The 23,448-nt window shown below is 37.9% G+C and overlaps 1 protein-coding gene across 1 annotated transcript in view; it reads left to right on the top strand.

Annotated features, from left to right (window-relative positions):
- Positions 1–18,259: 18,259 nt before the first annotated feature.
- The window catches only part of ARID4B (AT-rich interaction domain 4B), a gene marked incomplete at both ends in the record, with an annotated part of 96,484 nt that continues 91,295 nt past the window's right edge, over positions 18,260–23,448 (top strand). Inside the window, one exon of the mRNA XM_084254032.1 lies at positions 18,260–18,322. Coding sequence (XP_084110158.1) covers positions 18,260–18,322 — 63 coding nt within the window. The remainder of the gene's footprint in view (positions 18,323–23,448) is intronic.

Raw genomic sequence — 23,448 nt, 5'->3', positions numbered from 1 at the left:
CCTCCCTAATTATAATTACTATTTTTTCTGTATGTGTGACCTTTTTTCCTCCGAGTTGTAAAGAATTCCAAGTGTAATCCTGCGTTGATGAAGGGAGGATGGAGGAGGGAATTTCAAGTAACTCGCAGCTACTATACAAATATTTAATTTATGGGATTATATAATATAGACCCTGAATAAAGATATATTCAATTTTGGAGTGTTAAGACATGCTTTGATATGAGTTTAAGTCTGTGATAATAAATTAATGGTTAATTTTCATGTACTTAGGTAATTAGTGCAATTCTGTATTTTTTTTAAGATTGATTTATTTATGCATACAAGAGCTGGAGTGTAGGCCAGAGGTGTAAGGGGTGAGAGGATTCACAGGAGACAGAGTGGGGAGCAGAACAGGTGGCTCTACTGAAATATACTGCTGAGGATAGCCGCGGGTGAGACAGGAGAGGTCTGCTGCGCCATGTGGGTTAGCTCCCTGCCTGGGGATTGAACTCATGCAACAGTGGCTGGCGATAGCTTGGTAATGCTGAGACTTTAACTCCTGTACCACCAGGGAGGTCTCCATGTCAGACATTTTATGCAGTTAAAATGTTAATTTTTGAAAAATGCTGAAAGGTATATATGAATTTTCTTATTTTAAAATGAAATAACTCAAAGCTGAGAAATATTATGTAATTGAACCAAGTTCATTCCACTAGTAAGTGGCAGAGCTAGGATTGATTTATTATTATTTTTTAAGATTTTATTTTTGTGTAGAAATGTGTGACAGAGTGGGGAGCAGAGCAGGGGGATTTTATTGAAATACACTGTTGTGAGGAGCAGCGGGCAAGACAGGAGAAGTCTGCTGTACCATGCATGTGTGAGTTAGTTCCCTGGCCGAGGATCGAACTCAGGCTGCCATGGTAGGCCCTCCTTGTGATAATGCAGGAATTTAACCCCTAGGTCACTCGGGAGGCCCCCAGAACTAAGATTTAAAGCTATGTTCTCAAAACCAGAGTTTTAACATTTTTTTTAAATGAAGAAAAAAAAAAAAACTAAGTCAGCATTGTCTCTTAACATTATAGAGGGTTCAGGTATACAGCCTTATAAATCAACATTTGTATATATGTGTTTGCCACCAGAAGTTTAGTTTTCATCCATTACCATCCAGTTGACCCCCTTTACCCAATTTGCCCACCCTCAACCTTTTACTAATACTGATAGTGTTTTTCTTCTTAACATACATATTTTAGTCCACAAATGATTTTCAAATCATAAAATTTTTAATGACTTGTGAATGTATGTGTATGTGTATGTATACATAATATGTATTGAGTGGAATTTTGAAAAAATGAGAGTTGGAATCGAATACTGAAGAAAAGAGACAATTTTTTTTAATTTAAATTTTATTTTTATATTCCCCATACAATTACAACCCCCCTTATTTTGACCCCAATCCCTCCTTTCCCCACCACCCACCTCCCCATAGAGTGTCTCTGGTTCATAGTTGTTTATTGATTTTGATATTTTCTTTCTTATAGTTATTCTTTTTCCTGGTCCCTTATTTAAATTTTCTAGATTCCTGCTATGAGTGAGACCATCCGGTATTTTTCTTTCTCTTTCTGGCTTATTTCGCTGAGCATGATCCCTTCCAGCTCCATCCATGTTGCTGCAAATTGCATGTGTTTATCTTTTTTGAATGCTGAGTAATATTCCATGGTGTATATGTACCACATCTTCTTGATCCAGTCATCTATTTTTGGGCATTTGGGTTGTTTCCAAAGCTTAGCTATTGTAAATAGTGTTGCTATAAACATAGGGGTGCAGGTGCTCAGAAAAGAGACAAATTAAGATACATAAATGTATCCTTTCTTAGTATTACTTTCAGTTTTCAAATGTGGACCTTGAGTTTATCAAATTTTTAATCCGTTCCTTATTATTATAGAAGAGGGAAGCAGGGGTTAGAAACTGAGTTCTGTTAAATGTTCATAAAAAATAGGTTTTTGTTCTAGAAAGTATAAACATCACCTATTTAACAATCAACTTTTGTGACTGCTTCATTGTTCCTTGGTGTTGAGCAAATAAGTTGCTGTATGTTTTTAAAGAATATATTCGGGGCCTCCCTGGTGGCGCAGCGGTTGAGCGCTGGGTTGCAAAGCTGCCCGCTGCGTCTGCGGTGCCGGTTCGATCCCCGGCTGCTCCCCGGCCACCGGAGGAGGGTCCCACATGGCGCGCAGACCCCTCCTGCCGCCCGCTGCTCCCCTCAGCAGTGTACTTCGGTCCTTCTGCCTGCTCTGCTCCCCTCTCTGGCTCTGGTGAATTCTCTCACCCTCCCGTGCTTCTGACTGTACCCAGTGCTTGTATAAATAAATAAATAAATAAAATAAATAATAAATAAATGAATAAATCTTTTAAAAAAAAAGAATATATTCGAATTCAGCATTAATTACTGTTTATACTATTTTTTAGGAATCAAGAAACTTAAATTACCAAAGTTGAATTTTGAGGCATTGAATGGCACAGGTTTTTATATAAACAATTGCTAGATATTACTAATTACTATTATGTTCACAAACTCATTTAGCATATTTACTTCTTGCAAAATGATGATAGAATTAGGTACTCTATTGGTTGTTGTTGATCTAACAAATTGCCATGAATTTAGTGGCTTAAAACAGCACAACTTTTTACTTTTCAGCTCTGGAGGTCCAGAAGTCCAAAATGGGTTTCATGGCTTGCATTCCTTCTGCAGAAACTATGTGAGATTCTGTTTTCTTACCTTTTCCAGACTGTAGAGGCTATGCACATTCCTTTACTCATGGGTGCTCCATCTTCAAAACCAGCAGCCTAATATCTTTATTTCTCTCTGATTTTCATACTGTCTTTTCTGCCTTCCTCTTTCATTTGATTTAGGACCCTGTTATTTCCTTGGGCCCTCCCAGATGGTCCAGGATAATCTCCCTATTTCAAGGTCAGTTGATGAGCAACCTTAATTCCATCTGCAATCTTAAAAACCTTCCTCTGCACTGCCCCCTAGTTATTTAACACTTTCACAGATTCTGAGGACTAGGACAGGGACATCTTTGGGGAGGTCATTCTGCTTACCACAGCTCTTTTAGTTTAGTAAAATAATTAAACCTTTTAGACATTTCTATGAAATGAGATTAATACATACTGGTTACTCACAAAGGAATTTTATGAAAATGGAAGTTATATAGCAGTGCAGCCAGACCATGCATAGACTATACCAGAATTATTAGCAGATGCTTTCTTGTTGATCTTGTATGTTAGGTAGGTGCTTAGAGATAGGTAACCAGTGGACTTGATAAAAACTCCATTCTGAATAACTGGAATTAAGGCTGTTCTCTGGCACAGAACAAGGCATCAGTGATCAAACATATCTGAGAGGATGACACTTCATGACTGCTGTTTAGTTTTCATTTGAGTCTTAAAAGGCAGGTGTTTGTTAGAAGTCAGTTTTCCAGGTCTTTGCTTGTTGTGGATATTGATAACAGGACAGTGTTGAGAAAATACATGAATCCTTCAATTTGTTTTATAATTTGAATGTTTAGTCTAAAAGATACAACTCATTTTTAAAGCAATAGTAGGCTTTTCTTACCTTGATTTATTTTTAAGATTAAGATAGATAAATAAGGGGCTCTTGAGTAATTGCAGTTTTAAATCACAATTGCTTTTGATTGTTTTGTGTGTATCTAGTTGATTTTCTTTTTTGAAGTTAAAGTTGGAGAATTGCTGTTTTTTCTTTCTTTTTTTTTTATAGAAGCATGTTTTATTTTATTTATTTATTTGTTTGTTCGTTTTGTTTATACATGCACTGGGTACTGTCAGAACCGCGGGAGGGTGAGAGAATTCACCAGAGCTAGAGCGGGGAGCAGAGCAGGCAGAAGGACTGAAGTACACTGCTGAGGGGAGCAGCGGGCGGCAGGAGAGGTCTGCGCGCCATGTGGGACCCTCCTCCGTTGACCGGGTAGCAGCCAGGGATCGAACCGGCGCCGCAGAGGCCGCGGGCAGCTTCGTAACCCAGCGCTCAACCGCTGCGCCACCGGGGAGGCCCTTAATGTTATTTCTTAATTTATCTTTGGGTTATCATTTTACTTGTTTAGCTCAGTCTTTTCGACTCTCCAAACCGTGGGCCTCTAAGGCAAGATTCACAATCTAAAGGGGTAGATGGCGGAAGTGGTTACTAGAAGACTCATGACAAAGGGAATTTTAGGGGCAGATGTTTATCTTTTTGATTATTACTGTTGTCAGTTTAAAATTTATGTTACACTGCTCTAGAATGAGTTTAGGGTAAAACATTTGTACATGAACATTCACTGGCTCATCTTCTAGACACTGCAGATAGAAAGTGGTCTGCTAATTCTGTCTTATTACAACCCTGCTTAAAGTAGGTAATTGAGATTTTTTCAGTTCTGTGGTTGGAAAAATTGTATCTCCCCAGATTGTATAATCATGTATTTCTTTGCACACATAACTACTGATTGCATATGGCTTAGGTTAGAATGTGTCTAAACAGTGGGCTGTAACCAGTGATTTGGTTCTTGCAGCATGACAGGATTCTCTGATTTTCAGTATCTTTCCTGATGTGAACACTTTGTCTTTGTGCTTGTCACTGTCCTCTGTACATATTTTTTTTTTTTAATAGAGGCATGTTTTATTTATTTATTTGTTTGTTTGTTTGTTTGTTTGTTCTGTTTATACATGCACTGGGTACAGTCAGAAGCACGGGAGGGTGAGAGAATTCACCAGAGCCAGAGCAGGGAGCAGAGCAGGCAGTAGGACCGAAGTACACTGCTGAGGGGAGCAGTGGGCGGCAGGAGAGGTCTGCGCGCCATGCGGGACCCTCCTCCGGTGGCCTGGGAGCAGCTGGGGAACGAACCGGCGCTGCAGAGGCTGCGGTCAGCATCGCAACCCAGCGCTCAACCGCTGCGCCACAGGGGAGGCCCCTCTGTACATATTTCTAATGGCACATCTGTAATATCTAATGACAGGCAGTGAATCCTGGACAGCTATTTCTTTTCTTAAGTGCATCAGTACAAAATCAATTTCACTAAGTTCTGTGTGCCACAAATGGCAAATTTATGCTCTCAGAGAATGTTTTATGTATATCAGCTATTTTGTACAGTGTTTCTATATATGTAGATATATAATGTATGTATATGAAGTATAGATATATGAATGATTTCAGTTTGATTGTACACATGGTACTGTACTTAAATTACCTAACTTAAAAAGTTAAATATCAATACCTCTTTTTATTGGAGGTTATAAAGTCAGCCATCACTCTGCACTGTCAGACTTCATCAGAGGTGTGCTTTAGAATGTGCTGTTGTTGGCCTTATCATCCTGATAATATAGTGGAATGAATTCGTTAGGTTTAAATCCTTCTCCATGTCTTAACTATTATATCAATTGTTGCTTGACCTTAGGCAGTTTATTTCTTTGGGTCTTATATTCAGCATATGAAAATTGAGGAGAATAATATTTACTTTGTTGTTTTGTTATGAATTAAATATGATGATGCATATAAATATTTATTACTATGTTTGGTATATGAATGCCCAAAATTCATAACTGTAATATATTTTGGGGCAAAGGAAATCACTTTTACTACCTGACTTTAAATTACTAGTGACTTAGAATACGTACTTAGTATGGTTACTGTGCATTACTTTATGATAAAACTAAATAGTGTGCTTATTACCTGGTATTATTGGAAGCCAAATTCATGCAGTTTTGATTGGTATTTGTTCTTGGGAACTCCCCCTCATTTTTTCTTTCCTGATTATTCCTTTTCTCCTCCTAGTGTTCAGTATAAAAAAGGAATTGAATGGAAATTTTCCACTAAAAAATAATCCGTTTGGAGGTGGGTTCACTTTAAAAAAAAATTTATTGTGTGGTAGAACTGGGGTGTAGTCCAGAGGTGTGGGGGGGGTAAGAGGATTCACCAGAGACAGTGGGGAGAAGAACAAGTGGGTTTACTGAAGAACACTGCTAAGGAGAGCAGCAGGTGATACAGGAGAGGTCTGCTGCGCCATATGTGGATTAGCTTCCTGGCCAGGGATCGAACTCAGGCCATAGCAGTGATAGCACTGATACTTAACCGCTAGGCCACCAGAGAGGCCTTAGGGAGGTCACTCTTCGAAAATCTAAAATTCAAAAGTATAAATTTAGGGTGGAAGATAGTAGAGTATCAAACTACTGTGTAATATAAACTTCTCAATCAGGCTGAATTCTAATCTCTACCATTATTTACTGAGCTGTGACCTTTGGCAAATGACTAAAATCTCTTTAATGTGTAATTTAAAATATCTTGAATTAAGAAAGAATGATAAAACCCATCTTCTACTTGGGGAGGATCGAATAAGATAATTCATATAAAGCATTTAGCATAGTGTCAAATATTATTTGGTGAACAACAGCTGTTAATTATGGTAATTAATAATGATAAATAGGAGAAGGGAAAGTAGTAGGTAGGTATTCAGATGCTAGGGTGTGTGTGTGTGTATATATATATATATTTTTTTTTTTAGCATTGCCAACAGGAAATTAATGTAAGTCACATGAATTTTAAGTTTTCTCACAACTGTGTTAGGAAATTAGGTGAAGTTCATTTTAATATTTTATTTAACCTGAATTTTTCGAATGTCGCTTCAACACATACCAAAATTACTAATGAGTTGGTCTGCCTTTTTTTAATATATATACAATGTCTTTGTAATCTGGTATGCTTTTTATGCCTATTGCACATCTTAATTTGGACACTAAATTTTCGTTGGGAATACTTGATCTGTATTTAGATTTCATAAAATTTACTTTGAAAAAGTAGATTAACATGTCCAAGTTACATAAACATAGGTAAAAGTTTTCTGATAATTGAATATTAGCTTTTAAGTTAAAATTATATAAAATTAAAAATTCAGATCTTTTGTAGTAGCCACATTTCATGTGTACCTATAACTGGTTTAGAGATTCTTACTTCTTGTGTGCCTGTGTTCTCCCTGTGCCTCTTTATAGAGTTGTTTAATGGGGCTTGTGATTTTGTCTTTTCTGTTAGAAATTTTTTTCTACATGTATAAAAGATCTTGCTATCTTTATTTAAATAACTATACATTGGAGTATTTCTTTTTTTTTTAAGATTTATTTATTTCTGCATACAAGAACTGTCGTGTAGGCCAGAGGTGCCAGGGTGGGGGCTGGTGAGAGGATTCACCAGAGAGAATGGGGAGCAGAACAGACACATCTATTGAAATACACTGCTGAGGGGAGCAGTGGGCGTGGCAGGAGAGGTCTGTCCCACCATGTGGGACCCTTGCCAGGGGCCGGGGATTCAGCCAGCGCTGCAGAGGCTGTGGGCAGCTTTGCAGCCCAGCGCTCAACCACTGTGCCCCCAGCGGGGGAGGCCCATCATTGTTCATTTTTGTACAATGTTTGTTTGCTTTTCTCAGGTATAGTCCCTATAGAATTCCCACTGCCAATTCACCCCTGCACCATCACCATAGAGAATACCTTTTTTAAATTTAGTTTCTTATATATTTTTAGATAGTGTCACATTTTAAAATAATGTTTCTAATCATTTTTTTGTTGTTTAAAAATACTCTTTTGGGGCCTCCCCTGGTTGCACAGTGATTGAGCGCTGGGCAGCGGCTGCCCGCAGCCTCTGCAGCGCCTGTTCAGTCCTCGGACCCCGGCGGGGGTCCCACATGGCACAGCAGACCTCTCCTGCCACACCCGCTGCTCCCCTCAGCAGTGTATTTCAGTCAGTCTGCCTGTTCTGTTCCCCGCTCTGGCTCTGGTGAATTCTCTCACCCTCCTGCGCTTCTGACTGTATCCATGCTTGTATGAATAAATAAATAAATCTTTAAAAAAATAAAATAAAAATACTCTTTTAAAAATACATGTAAAGGGCCTCACTGGTGGCCTAGGGATTGTCTTAACACTATTACCACTATGGCCTGAGTTAGATCCCCAGCCAGGTAGTGAACTCACATGGTGCAGCAGACCTCTCCTTTTTCACATGCTGCTTCCCTCAGCAGTGTATTTCAGTGGATCTGCCTGTTCTGTTCCCTACTCTGTCTGTGGTGAATTCTCTCACTCCCTCTGGTCACAGTTCTTCTTTTCAAAAATAAATAAAATAATAACCTTAAATAGAGGAATAATTCTTAAATAAACAAATAAATAAAATACATGTAAATATTCCATAGATATTATCTACCTTGTGTCAGGAGCTTACTTTGTTGTTAGAATTACATTTACGTACATACAGCTCATTTATGTTTTATCTCATGTAATTTAGTGAATTATTTGATGTGATATTTATACACAATTTTGCAGTTGGATCTTTTTTGCTGGTACTTTTTTTTTTTAAGGTTTATTTATTTTATTTATACAAGCACTGGGTACAGTCAGAAGTGCGGGAAGGTGAGAGAATTCACCAGAGCAGGGAACAGAACAGGCAGACTGAAGAAATACACTGCTGAGGGGAGCAACGGGCATGGCAGGAGAGGTCTGGGTGCCATGTGGGACCCTCGCCAGTGGCGGGGGATCGAACTGATGCTGCAGAGGCTGCGGGCAGCTTCGCAGCCCAGTGCTCAACCACTGCGCCACCAGGGGAGGCCCTTTGCTGGTACTTTTTAAAGGGAAATTTAACATTTCAGTGATTATATTTTATTTTTTAATAGTTTAGTGATTTTAAAACATGGTTTTATTTTAAATTTTAGGTTTTGTTTCTTCAATTTCCAAATATTTATATTTAAATTCAAACAACCTGGAGAGTGGTTTACTCTAGGTAATCTGTACACATGTGAGGAAATATCTTAAATGAAACTTACATGTAAAAATTTTCAACCAAATATCTTATAGTGTGCCTTTAAGAATATTTAAAATAGGGCATGAAGTAGAGGAGAAGAGCATCTATCACTGAAAAATAACACTCCTTTAAAATGTCTCATGGTTGGAGTTATGGAAACAACCGAAGTGCCCAAGGACAGAGGAGTAGATTAGAAAAATATGGTATATACACAATAGAATGCTAGTCAGCTGTAAAACAAGTGAACTCTTGCCATTTGCCACAACTTGGGTGGAGCTGGAGGGGATTATGCCAAGGGAAAGAAGTCAGGAGGAAGACGGATACGGGATGTTTTCACTTACAGGTAGAATATAGAGAAACAAGTAAAGGGTCAGACAAAACCAAACCAGTAGCAAATCCTAGAATTCTGACTATATAATAGAGGTTACAGAAGGCGGTGGGGGGGGGGCGGAAATCCATGTGGGAAGGGGGCCAAATGGAGTCTAGTGGATGGATGTGGGCTGTCTTTGGTGATGGGTGTGGTGTGGGGGTCATACATCTGAGATGTGATACTGTGCCTATGATTCACAAACAATGTTGTAAACCAGATAAAGGACTGATCACAAAAATCTGCAAAGAGCTGATGAGACTCAACAACAACAAAGAAAATAACCCAGTCAAAAAATGGGCAGAAGAGCTAAAAAGAAACTTCTCTGAAGAGGAAATGCAAATGGCCAACAGGCATATGAAAAAATGTTCAACATCACTTGTAATCAGGGAAATGCAAATCAAAACTACCATGAGATACCATCTTACACCAGTGAGAATGGCACATATTAAAAAAACTAGCAACAACAAATGTTGGCGAGGTTGTGGAGAAAAAGGAACTCTCCTGCACTGTTGGTGGGAATGCAAACTGGTCCAACCACTATGGAGAGCTGTGTGGAGATTTCTGGACCTACTAAACATAGAGCTTCCATATGATCCAGCAATTCCACTCCTAGGTATTTACCCAAAGGACACAGAAACATCAATTCCAAAGAACACCTGCACCCCTATGTTTATAGCAGCACTATTTACAATAGCTAAGCTTTGGAAACAGCCCAAATGCCCAAAAATAGATGACTGGATCAAGAAGATGTGGTACATATATACCATGGAATATTACTCAGCATTCAAAAAAGATGAACACATGCAATTTGCAGCAACATGGATGGCGTGGAAGGGATCATGCTCAGCGAAATAAGCCAAAAAGAAAAAGAAAAATACCGGATGGTCTCACTCATAGCAGGAATCTAGAAAACTTAAATAAGGGATCAGGAAAAAGAATAACTATAAGAAAGTGAAAATCAAAATCAACAAAAAACTATGAACCAGAGACACTTTTTGGGGGGTGGGGGCCGGGAGGGGAGGGATTGGGGTCAGAATGGGGCATGTGCAGTTGTATGGGGGAATATAAAAATAAAATTTATTATTTAATAAAAAAAAAAAGAAAAGAAAAGAGAAAGTGTATCATGGATCTCTCTCTCAATAGAGAAGTCTGTGCCTTTATGCAAGCTATTTGAGGGGAAGAGTGGGTGTCCCAGGTACCTGGCTTTCTGTATTTGAAAGATTTGTAGGTGATGGACAACTTGCCCAAATTGGCCGAGAGCCAATTTATTCTACTCTGTCCCACATTCTGTATTTGGTTTATTGCATCTTTGTGGTTATATTAACCTCCGTATATCCTCTAAGTTGGTAGTTCTAGAGGTTTTTTTTGATGACATACTCTTAGGAGGCACTGTATTCTTTGTATTGTAAAGTAGGTGCTGTATTCTTTCAATTACATATCATCAAAACACACATAATGTAAGATTATGTCACTTTTCATATAGATAAGAATAGTAAATGACTTCAGATGTTGCCAGCTTTATCTACACATTATAAGCCTCCTGCCAACTTTTACTCCATGATTTTAGAAGCCACTAAAGATTGTTGCCTGATTCATTATTATATAAGGATTGCAAGATGATTTTCTAAGTATATTATGCTTACTACATTTATATAGTTGAAATTCTAACTCTAAAATATAGAAATGTCGAATAAATGAATTTTCCCCTCTCTGCTGGTTTTTAGAATATAGAATAGTTATACTAGAAACCTCCTAAAGTGACCAGTGCTGTTTTTTGTTTTATTCTTCTGTTTTAGTGTTATGGATTTTAATGTATTCTGTGTGTTTAGTCCATTGCTGTTACTGTTTTTAATAATTTAGATAGCTCATCTTTGGACAGTTGGAGTCACTTCAAATATTCCTGTATTCTTTCAAATATGGTCCTATTAGTTTTTGGTAACTAACTTACTTTCTGGAACAAGGAATCAGTTTCATCTTGTAAGTTTTTTGTCCCAGACCTAGAATCAGACATTTCTTCAAGGAATTTTGGTCTGGGGAATGGTTTTTAGAGATGACAATCAAGGTATTAGGGGTATTCATTGCTACTAGTTTATTATTGTTTCTCGCCTTTAGTGTTGAGACCCAAGAAATAAGGTGTTCTTGTTTTTATGACTTTATACTGATAGTTCCAGTTCCCATGAAAAATTATTTTGATTTAACTTATTGTACTTGTATCCTTTTTATCTTATGCTAAAACCTTGGTTCCTAACTATTAACATTATTACACTAACATATTACATATAATGTTTTTTAAAATAAAAATACTGATCTTGTCAATAATAGTGAAATTAATGATTGCAATTTAAGATTTTTCTTGTGGTGTTTTGTTTGTTTGTTTGTCCTTATATTCCACTAAAAACTCAATAACAAAATACTTAATTTAAGGTGATTTGAAATAATTCTTCCTATGTTGCTTATTCTACCAACTTGATAAATAGGTCATGTATTTCAGTTTGTTTTGGATTTTTAGGAATTATTCTGTTTTCCTTTTTTATTTATTTTTTAATGGTGAAAAGACTTATATTTAGAACCAGTTAGCTGGATGCAATTTAGACAATATTAGTGGTTTTTTTTTTGGCAACATCCGAAGCATTATTGTCAGGAGCCAATCATACATATGCCTACTGTTCATCAGGACTGATTAGGGTGTTGACCAGATTGTAATATCTGCAGATAATATTCACTCGTAATACCTCCATTAGTTAATAACTAGTTCAAAGATGTTTTGCTGCTGATACATTAAAATTGTGATACAGAGTCATACTTGAGCTTCTTCACAACTTGTTTAATCTAGTGCTTGTTGATCTTGATATCCATCCACAATGGCAGAAGTGTCTTGTCATCTTCATGGTGGACTTAGTGGTCAGGTGGTCAGGGGAACTTGTTGATAGTGGTCAAGCTTGTTTCTCCTGAGGGTACTCTTTCAAGGATATTTGGGCTGCCTTCAGAGTCGCATCCATTAGGGGGTGGTGACATGCTTGCCCTGCTTTTTTGTGTGTGTTGGGCGGGGGGTGAGGGAGAAAGGGAATGTGAACACCTTTCAGTGCTTTCTTGATTCCCCCCACCCTCCACCCCTTTGCTTTGGCTTTGACTTTGGGAGGGGTAGGGACTTCCTTCTTTGTGTTTGGTGCATCATTGTGGAAAGCTCCTTTTAATCCTTCTATCAGTTAATAACTATAGTTCAAAGATGTTTTGCCTACTGAAGCATTGAAATTGTCATAGAGTCAAACTTATGTGATTGAAGTATGCCAGACTTGGTACTTTTCTAGCACAGAACAAAGAAAGTTTTTTTCTGAAAGTGTTATGTATGAATATTTTTGTTTTTAATGCCTAGCTACATTGGAAATAGATGTTAAAAATCACCTCTTCAGTGGGTAGGTGGTGACAAACTGACTGTAGGTAGACAGTTTTGGTTTATCCAAACTTAGGTCTGTCTTCCTCTTTTTTTTTTTTTTTTTTTCTTCTTTCCCTATCTGTGCTATTTGGAATATGCTATGTGGTAAAACCCAAAGGTGATTTACCTAGATTTGGGCAATTTGGGTAAAGATAAGTAGTTATTTTACTTCACAGATTACTGAATTGGCACTTTAAAAAAAACTCTTACCAGTTTAATGTAGTTGAGGAGTGTAGGCTATATGGATGATCTTTTATGTATTTTTTCATGGTTTTACTGAGGTAGGTGTATTGTTAATGGTTCATAGAAATTATCTGAACTGGGCCTCCCTGGTGGTTCATGGGATTAAGATGCAGCCTATAAAACTGCCCACGGCCACTGCAGCACGAGTTTGATCCCCAGCAGGTCAGGGAGAAACCCACGTGGCGCAGCAGAACTCTCCTGTCTCGCCCACTGCTCCCCTCAGCAATGTGCTTTGGTTGGTCCACCTGTTCTGTTACCTGGTGAATCGGTGCACCTGTTCTGTTGGCTGGTGTTCTGTCTCTGGTGAATCCTCTCACCCCCCACACACCTCTGGCCTGTACCCCAGCTCTTATATGCATAAATAAATAAATCTTAAAAAAAAAAAAAGATCTGGAACTACCTGTCACAAGTAATAGTGATTGTCTTTTTATTTATTTTTTGTTATGTTAACAGTGATTGTCTCCAGTGCTTATAACCAGTTGTTAATAGTGATGGTCTCTAGACAGTGAAGAGTATAGGTCCATTTTTTTGTTGAATAGCCTTTTAAAAGTAGTGGTTTGTCGGTAATTTTTATATATGGTAGATTAACTTTTTGTTAGTGATATGGATTACAAGTAGAGTGTCGTTACAAGTAGAGTGTTTATCAAGTGTCGAGCCCTTGATAAACATTTCATTAAGTATTACTTCATTATAGAGAAAAATGAAATCCTGACCGATGCCGAATGAAATGACATTATTCCAGGACTCTGGTTTCGTTAACATTGTTTTGCCTAAAGTTGCAGTTTCCAAGAACTTATTGATAACATAAAATGAGGACTTATTCTGTATTTTAATATGCTTGCTTTGTGTATTTTTTGCCATTTTTTTATGATTAAATTTATTAATATTCTTTTACAGTTTCTGAACTTTTAATTTACTATTTATTTAAATTTATTTTTTAAAAGATTTATTTATTTTTGCATGCAAGAACTGGGGTATAGGCCAGAGATGTGGGAGGGTGAGAGGGTTCACCAGAGACAGAGTGGGTTACAGAATAGGCAGATCAACTGAAAAACACTGCAGGAGGGGAGCAGGAGTCAGGAGAGGTCTGCTGTGCCATAGGGGTTGCTCCCTGGTGGGGGATTGAACTTGTGCTGCAGCGGCTGCGGATAGCTTCATAGGTTGCATCTTAACCCCTTGCGCCACCAGGGAGGCCCCTAATTTACTATTTAAAGTAAGATATATATTGAATCTCCTAAATCATAACTGGTTATCGCTTTTAATTAGAGATTTAGCCAGGTTATTCACTTGCATCTGTCATGAATACCTTTAAAGATGTTATATTATGTTCAGGTATGTCTGACCTGCTAATTTTGGTGTATATTCCTGAGACTAGGCATGTATGTGTTTAATTTGATAATTATCAAGTTCAAAGCATCTATCTTCCAAAGACATTAAGATTTTGCATTGCAAATAACTGATAAAGATAAGCTTTGGTTGAAAATAGAACACTTAACTATAAATAAGAATCTTTTTTTCAGTATGTGATGGTATTCAAAGTACCAAAATTATATTTTAGAAAGTCCTTGGAGAGGTTGCATTATTTCTTAAAATTAAAAATGTGCTTAGTATATATTCCCCCTTTTGATGGGTATCTTAGGTGAACAAGGAAGCATGTATGAACATGTTTATTATGACCTAACTTGCAGTAGTGAAAAACTAGAAATCATTTGCTATCATTACTAGAGAAGAAACTAAACAATTCATGACAAACTACTTTAGTAATTATACCACAAAAATAATTTGGGCTTTCTGAGTGGGTAGGTCTCTGAAACATTTCTTTGAATGAAAAGAAAAATTGAAAGGCTATGTATTAAATATAGTTTGAGTTATATAAAAATATATTCACAAATGCTATATGGATTTATAGATACGTATATAGAAAAATCTAGGGCTTCCCTGGTGGTGCAAGGGTTAAGTCTCAGCACTATCAAGCTATCAGCAGCCACTGTTAGCTGCTGGCAGCAGACCTCTCCTGTCTTGCCCACTGCTCTCCTCAACAGTATACTTCAATCAGTCTGCTTGTTCTGCTCACCACTTTGCCTCTGCTGAATCCTCTCACCTCCCACGCTTCTTGCCTACACCCCAGTTCTTGTATACTTAAATAAATAAAATAAATCTTTTTAAAAAATAAAAACAAAATGGAGAAGTCTAGAAAAAAAATTGTGAACGATGTACACCAAAATGATCAAAGTAACTACTATTGGGATGGAATTGGGATTAGGTATCATAATTTAGTGTTTTTTTTTTTTTTAAATAAGAATACTATAGTCAAAGATTGTATAACTAAAAAAACTGATTTTAAAATGTGTTGTTCTCTGTCACTGCAGAAAAAGGAGGCCGGATAGATACCCTAACTAGATAACAGTAGTTACATTGATGAGGGATGTGGAAAGAGAAGATAAAGGGATGTAACATTTACTTTTTGTATACATCTTTATTTTCAGAAAACAAATGAATTCATGTATTAACTTATATGTTGAAAAAGAATTCTCTGGGACCAAAAATTCATGAGAATATGATCTAATTCTGTCAGGCTCTCCTTTAACAGTTTTTAATGAAAGTACCCATTAAATCACTGTAGAGAATAAAGATATGGTTTATTAATTTGCTGATAGTTAGGCATTAATTTGCATTATGTGATGCATGCTCATCAGTTTAGGGCAAATAAAGGATAAAAATAAGTAGACTTTTTTCCAAACACCATCATGAATACTAATTATTTCTAATACCTTCAAGATAGTAAACAGAGCTTTTTTTCTGTAACCTCATCTGAAATTTTTTCTCATTTCCCTTCTTTTTTCTGCAACCTCACCTGCACTCTGAATATCTCTATAGGTCTGTTTTCTTAGTTTGTGGGTCCAGGATCAGATCTAATGAAATGGGAGTCAGCAGTGAGAAGAAAAAAGATAAAATACTTTTTCATCCTTTCGTTCAATTAGTCAGTGACTATAAAGCAGTCCCCCTTTGGTCCATTTTTCTCTATTCCTGCCTCATAACTCATTCTAGATTATGGTAACACATTCTTAACTGGTTCTCCAACTCTGTCTTGTATTCTGCAGCCCATTTTCAACATGACAGCCATAATGATCTAAGAAATACATGTTAGGTATGGCTGTATATATGTATGTACGTTATGATTATGTCACCAAGGGAGAATGGAAAGAATGTGTGCTGCTGGAGCCTTCATATCCTATGCCTAGTTCTCCTTTCTGCCTTATTATTACAAGAAGTAGATATTTGCTATTTCAATTTCAGGTTTTTGGGCAAGAGATAGAGTTTCGTAGTTTAAAAACTAAAAAGGCAATGTTTACTGAAATAATTAGAAGAAAATGTACTGATGTCTGCCATTTATTTTATTTTTATTTTTATTTTATTTTATTTTTTTGCCATTTATTTTAAATTCCCTGGTAATGCTAAGACCTGATTTAATGTGCAATTTTATGTTTATTGGCTAGGAATTACACTATGTTTACTATATACTCTAGCTGTAGATATCAGAGGTTAGAATTTCCGCTGATGTCCTTGTTTTTGCCTTCTGGCTTTCCTAGAGACTTATTAAAATAAGGTCAGATTCATGTATTTCTTTTGTTTGTAATTCTGTTATTATCAGGAGTTCTATTTCTGTGCTAGACAGGTTGGGGTAAAGGTCTGACTCTTTTAGTGAGCTGGTGTCCCTGGGCTATGACCTTCACAAGTGTTTCTTAGGTCCTTTAGAAACACCTTTTCTTAGGTTAAAGTTGACTCTTTAGATGAGATAAATCTTGAGAGGGTTAAAGTTGGATATTTTCCTTACTTCTTGGGTCAGTTAGGCCTTGGAAAATCTCAGTAGGTTAGATTCTGATAAAACCTCTTAGGCTTTGTTAGTAGAACAGAATACTCTGGGCATATTTCAAAATCATGAAAAGTTTTCCTCTCCTCCTGCCAGAAGCAAAATGAAATTTTCTCTGAGCATCCCCGTGAAAATCTGGTAGGATACTCATACAAAGTGTGGGGGTTCCCCTAACACATAGCTTCCTTGGAATTTTTAAATCTCAAACTGTCTATCCTGAGCCTCAGATAATACATCAGTTACAGCATAGGTTTTTCTTTGTCTTCCTAGCTCCAGCAGAGATTTCTAAGAGTTCTGACTTTCAGTTTGTTGAACTTGTTTCTTGTTGTGGAGATGGGAGTGGTGACTTCCAATCTCCTTGTAGGCCAGACCTGAAACTGGACTGCCATTTACTTGAAATAGAAATGATTCACAGATGAATAGAGGGATGGTTGAAAGATATGTCAAAGAGTAAGTAGAGTAAATCATTAATGGTAGAATTTATGTATTCTGACTCGAGTACACACAGGGTTGAAACAATACAGAGAGACATTGTTTGGAAAACTCAGAATGGTTTTTATTTAAGCAGAACATTGGAGAAGGACAAGCAGTTTTCCAGAGGAAATTAAGAGGAGGCATGTTCCAAGGACAAATAGCATTGTTGCCAAAAGCCCAATGGCCTGGGCGAACATGGAAGTGATGAAAAACCTGCCATGGTTGGAACACAGAACCTATGCCTACCTAATTCTTAACTTTGAATATTTTATTAGAATTATACTTTTCAGTACCCATACCTCTCTAGTTCCTTGTTTTCGGTTCATTGCTATGAGTTGGAGCTCCATCCTTTGCTTTGGCCTTAATTCTCAGCCATGTATGTTGGTATATGTTGAAAATATAGCCTAGATTTCCAGGTTACCCAGTGGGACCCTTCTGGGTTCCCATTGTAACTTAAAGGGACACTCTTAACAATGTCTGGGCGCCCTTGAGAGTCTGCAAATGATGAGGAAGATGTCCTCAGATTCATGGTAGCAGGAGACTACTGAGGTGGCATCAACTTTGATTTCCAAGTGGAATAGTACTTTTATAAAGGGAAAAGCTATAGCATCTATGTTATAAATTTGAAGAGAACCTCAGAGAAACTTCTTTTGGCTATTCATGCCATTGTTGCCATGGAAAACCCAGCTGATGTCAGTGTCATGTAGTTGAGGAACACTGGCCAGTGAGCTATGCTGAAGTTTGCTTCTGCCACTGGGGGCACTCCTACTGCTGTCCACTTCACTCCTAGAACCTTCACTAACTAGATCCAGGAAGCTTTCTGGGGGCCACGTCATCTTTTGGTTACTGATCCCAGGACTGAACCCAGCCTCTCACAGTGGCATCTTATGTTAACCTTTCTACCATTGCTTGTGTCACACAGACTCTCCTTGGGGCTTTGTGGATATTGCTATCCCCTGCAGCAGCAAGGGAGCTCACTGAGTGAGTCTCATGTAGTGGATACTGGCCTGGGAAGGTCCGCACATGAGCGGCACTATCTCCCGTGAACACCCATAAGAGATCATGCCTGATCTCTACCTCTACAGAGATCCTGAAAAGATCGAAAAGAAAGAGCGGGCTTCTGCTGTAAAGACTTTGACCTAGGAGGAATTTCAGGATGAATGGACTATTCCAACTCCCGAGTTTATTGCTACTCATCCTGAGGTCTCAGACTAGTCTGAAGGCATGAGGTGCCCTCTGACCCTATTCATTAGTTCTCTACTAAAGACTGGTGTGCCTTGTCTTTCAGGGAAGACTGGGCTGTAGCTTCCAAGCTCAGGCCACTAAATGGGTAGGAATAGTCACGGAGTGGTCATAAAGCTATTCTTCCACAGATTCTTTAACAGAAAAGTTGTATCCATTTACATATAACAAGGGGTAGTTTAAATAATGTCATTCAGCCTTTTGTGGGGGCATAAGTTTTATATAATAACCCAATACATGTATACACACAGACACTGGACACACAAATTTCACAAAGTAATAAGTCTACCATGTTCACTTTACTCTGATATTTTCTGTTCTTTTCAACCTCATTTTTTCAAATGCTCAGCAGTACCCACTGGATTACGTTCATGGTCCGTTAATAGATTGTGACCCACAGCTTGAAAAACACTTGTGTAAGGGAATTCTGATTTAACAGTATTTTCAGAATGAAAATTTTCATCTTCTGCCAGACTTAACTGTATTTAGTCATTTTTTTTAAATTCCAATTTCTGATCATTTTGTTTATAGGAATACAGCTGATTTGTTTATATTGTTTGTATATCCTCTGATCTTGCTAAAACCACTTGTTAGTTCCAGTAGCATTTTTTGTAGATTCCTTCAGGTTTTCTTTATAGCTGATATGTCACTTGCCTTAAAAAACACTTAGATTTCTTTGATTCCAGTCCAAATTCCTTTTATTTTTTCCTTCTTACTAATATTGTTTGGAGTCTCTTGAATAGAAGTGGTGAAGTGGGCCTCTCTGTCTTATTCTTAGTCTTAGAAAGTGTTCAGTTTTTCACCATAGAAGTATGATGTTTAGTTGCAGATTTTTCATAGTTGCCTTTTATTCAAAGGTTGAAGAAATTTTCTTTTGTTGCTAATTTGCTGAGAGACTTTATCAGGAATGATTTTTGGATTTTGTCGAATGCATTTTCTGTGCCTATTGAGAGGACATATTAGTAAAATTTGCTTTTTTTAAACCTACTTTTAAGGGGCCTCCCCTGTGGCACAGCGGTTGAGCGCTGGGTTGCGAAGCTGCCTGCAGCCTCTGTGGCGCCGGTTCGATCCCCGGCTCCTCCCCGGTCACTGGAGGAGGGTCCCCACATGGCGCGCAGACCTCTCCTGCCGCCCGCTGCTCCCCTCAGCAGTGTACTTCGGTCCTTCTGCCTGCTCTGCTTCTGGCTCTGGTGAATTCTCTCACCCTCCCGTGCTTCTGACTGTACCCAGTGCATGTATAAACAAAACAAACAAACAAACAAACAAAGTAAATAAATAAATAAAACATGCCTCTATTAAAAAAAAAAGTTTTTTTTTTAAAAAAATAAACCTACTTTTAAGATACATAAATAAAAGATTTCATGTTTTTTATGTGCTCAGTGAATCCTCCTCATTTGAAATTTTTCTTCTCACCTGAAATTTATCATCATAGACTAGTAGATTCTCACTGTAACACTTTCCTGGGAGAAAATGGATTTAGCAATGAAATGCTAGAATTTAAGGGCTTAAAAAAAAAGATTTATTTATGCATACAAGAGCTGGGGTACAGGCCAGAGGTGGGGGGGGGGTGAGAGGATTCACCAGAGACAGAATGGGGAACAGAATAGGCAGAATGGCTGATGTATACTGCTGAGGGGGGAGTGGGCGAGTCAGGAGAGGTCTGCTGTGCCATGTGGGTTGTTCCCTGGCCAGCCAGGGGATCAAACTTATGCTGCAGAGGCTGCGGACAGCTTTATAGGTTGCTTCCTAACCCCTTGCACCACCAGGGAGGCCCAATTTAAGGGCTTTTAATGGCTTTTCTTACCAGCTGGGGATCATCATGGAAGTTCATGAAATGTTTTTCATGAACTTTTTAGTGGGCTTGGAGAGCCCAAAGAGGTCAGAGTTTAGCTAGGTGGGAAGGGGAATGTAGTTACCTCAATAGGTGGAAGGCAGGTTTGATAATGCAGTTTTGAAAGTGTTCTGATTCACACAAGATCTTTAAGTTGATAAACAATCTAGTAACTAGTTTGATTGCTGTAATTTTTTAAAAGCCCAGAGCCTATTAAAAGAAGACAAGATTTAATGCTTTGGAGGTATAAGATTAAAATGTGCATCTAAATATAAAATGACCCTTTCTATCTTCACTAATTTATTTGGAGTGGGGAAAAGAAAATACTCACTTCTGAAAAACTTGGGAGGAACTGTTGGATATTGACTTTGATCTAGTGGTAATTTCTGGTGACCCAGAAGCCCATGTGATTTAGCAGTAAAATTTAGGTGCATATGGAGAGGCAGGAGAGGCCTTTCCCAGGAAGGGCTTTCACCTAAGTGTGTTTGTCTACAATTATCCTGAAATTATTTCTCTTGGTCCTAAGTGAATAGTTGGTGGAATAGATCCTCAGCAACTAACAGAATCTCTGTGTTAGTGTCATAGAGTTGAAAGACACTGGGATGGTGTTTGGCAGAAAAGCAATAACCCTTCCCACCCCCGGGCCAAAAAAACCCCCTAGAAAATGAGAACAACTAAACAGAAAAAAATAACCCTAAAATGTGCACACAAGAAAATAAGGCATTATAAAAATCTCGTTTAGGTTATTATTATTTAATAGCATTGTTTATCTTTTGTTGTAGATGAATAACCTGTGACACAGAATTCTTATGAGGAAATGTCAGAAACGTCTATCCAGTATTAGGGATAATTTTACTAAAAATCGAGACACTATAGGAGGCAAGGACCATATATTACAGTGATTTCACACTTCAGAATTTCTGTTTTCGTAGAGCAGTTCCAAGTATCTACTTCGTATTACAATGAAATATATACACATGGTTAGCCAATATTTAAATAAGTTATTTAATAAGTATTTGAGTAAATAATAGACTAAGGATTTAATTTTTCATATAAGATTAAAATTTCATTTTCAGTATAGTCTTAAAAATTTTGGATCAAATTACTTTTTGGGTTTCTGAGATTTTAACTTGAAGACTTTGGCACACCTTCACCTCTACCCCTAACCCCCGCCAAAATATCCATATCATGCTAGCTAGCATATACATTATTAAATGTGTCCTATTAGTCTTCTCAGTGTCACAGGCCTTAAAGAGTTACTTTTTAAAGAATTGTCTTCAGGCTTTAAACATTGATTTTTTTTTCCTTTTGCTCATTCTCTCCAACTAGATCATTAATTTTTGAAGGCAAGAAAAATGTTTTGTTTTTTATATGTTCTGGGTACCTAGCCAGGAACATAGTAGATAGACAGTACAGATTTTGATATGATTGATTGATTTATTAGTTTATTCATTCAGCTAGCTAGTATTTACTAAACAGTTACTATTCTTGCTTTATTCCTGGTTAATGCTATTGCTTTTCTTCTGATTTGGTAAGAGATTTCTAAGTTTTTTTTTTTTAAAGATTATTTATTTATACAAGCACTGGGTGCAGTCAGAAGCATGGGAGGGTGAGAGAGTTCACCAGAGCCAGAGCAGGGAGCAGAACAGACAGACTGACAAAACACACTATTGAGGGGAGCAGCAGGCATCAGGAGAGGTCTGCACACCAAGTGGGACCCTCACCCGGCAGCCGGGGATTGAACCGGCGCTGCAGAGGCTGCGGGCAGCTTCACAACCCAGCTCAACCGCTGCGCCACTGGGGAGGCCCAGAGATTTCTAAGTTTTGCAGTATATGAGGGGGGAGTAGAAGAGTGTTGAAGATAGAACTGTGTGCTCTTTTTAAAAGATTTATTTATGTATACAGGAGCTGGGGTACAGGCTAGAGGTATTGGGGGGGGGGCAGTGAGAGGATTCACCAGAGACAGAGTGGGGAATAGAACAGGCAGACTGACTGAAATACATTGTGGAGGGGAGCAGCGGGTGAGACAAGAAAGGTCTGCTGCGCCATGTGGGTAGCTCCCTGGCTGGCTTGGCTGTGTATTGCTTCATAGTGCTGTACTTAACCCCTTGTGCCACTAGGGAGGCCCTGTGTTTTGTTTTTGTTGTTTTGGTGTAAATGTATCTTTGCTAAGTTACTAAGATTACAGGACCAAACCTATCTAATAAAGGCTTATGAGTTGATTTTTTTTTTAAAGTTGGGAGCCGAAGGTGTTATCTAAGTCTTAAATGTGCCAGGATATAATGGATGTTAAATAAGTGTTTATAGAACTGCCATTACATTTTATATTACTTCTACTTTGATAAATTTCTAATGGAGGTGGAAAACAAGCAAGAACTAGCTAGAGAAGTGTATATCCTCACTCTGAGGACACAATCTCTTACATCCTTTTTTCTTTGTACATCTGTTTTGTTCTTTTCTTTTCCTTTATTTCTCTCTCTTTGCAGTTTTTTTCTGCTGCTCCTTATTCCTGCCAAAAAATGATTACTGTATCGTTTTGCTTTACCAACAAATTGATTAGTATCTTAACTTTTTCTAGGGGAGAGAACCTGATTGAGGCCAAAATGGGCTCAGTGGTGAATGGCTACCAGCCGAATTAGCTTCCTGTTGGCAAAGCATATTTCCAGAACTTGTCTTTGCTAAGAGAAATAATCTAGTGATTGATGCTTGTTACTTTAGCAATTTATTCTTTAAAATGCTAGGTAGACTTTTTCATTATAAGAATTGGTCATCTGATAAATTGTAAGTAGCTTTGTAGATTTATCAGCAAGCACATAACATAATTTTATATATAACAGGTTGAACTTGATAAGTTTTTATTTGCATTACATATAAGTACATATATTTATTATAGTACTTTTCTTTTTTTTTTTTTTAATAGAGGCATGCTTTTTATTTGTTTGCTGGTTTGTTTGTTTGTTCTGTTTATACATGCACTGGGTACAGTCAGAAGCGCGGGAGGGTGAGAGAATTCACCAGAGCTAGAGCGGGGAGCAGAGCAGGCAGAAGGACCGAAGTACACTGCTGAGGGGAGCAGCGGGCGGCAGGAGAGGTCTGCACGCCATGTGGGACCCTCCTCCGGTGGCCGGGGAGCAGCCGGGGATCGAACCGGCACCGCAGAGGCCGCGGGCAGCTTCGC

Source organism: Talpa europaea, assembly GCF_964194135.1.
Source record: "Talpa europaea genome assembly, chromosome: 14".
In the NCBI taxonomy this organism is placed as follows: domain Eukaryota; kingdom Metazoa; phylum Chordata; class Mammalia; order Eulipotyphla; family Talpidae; genus Talpa; species Talpa europaea.
The sequence above is the reverse complement of the archived record's forward strand: the minus strand, read 5'-3'. Positions and strand labels throughout refer to the sequence as shown.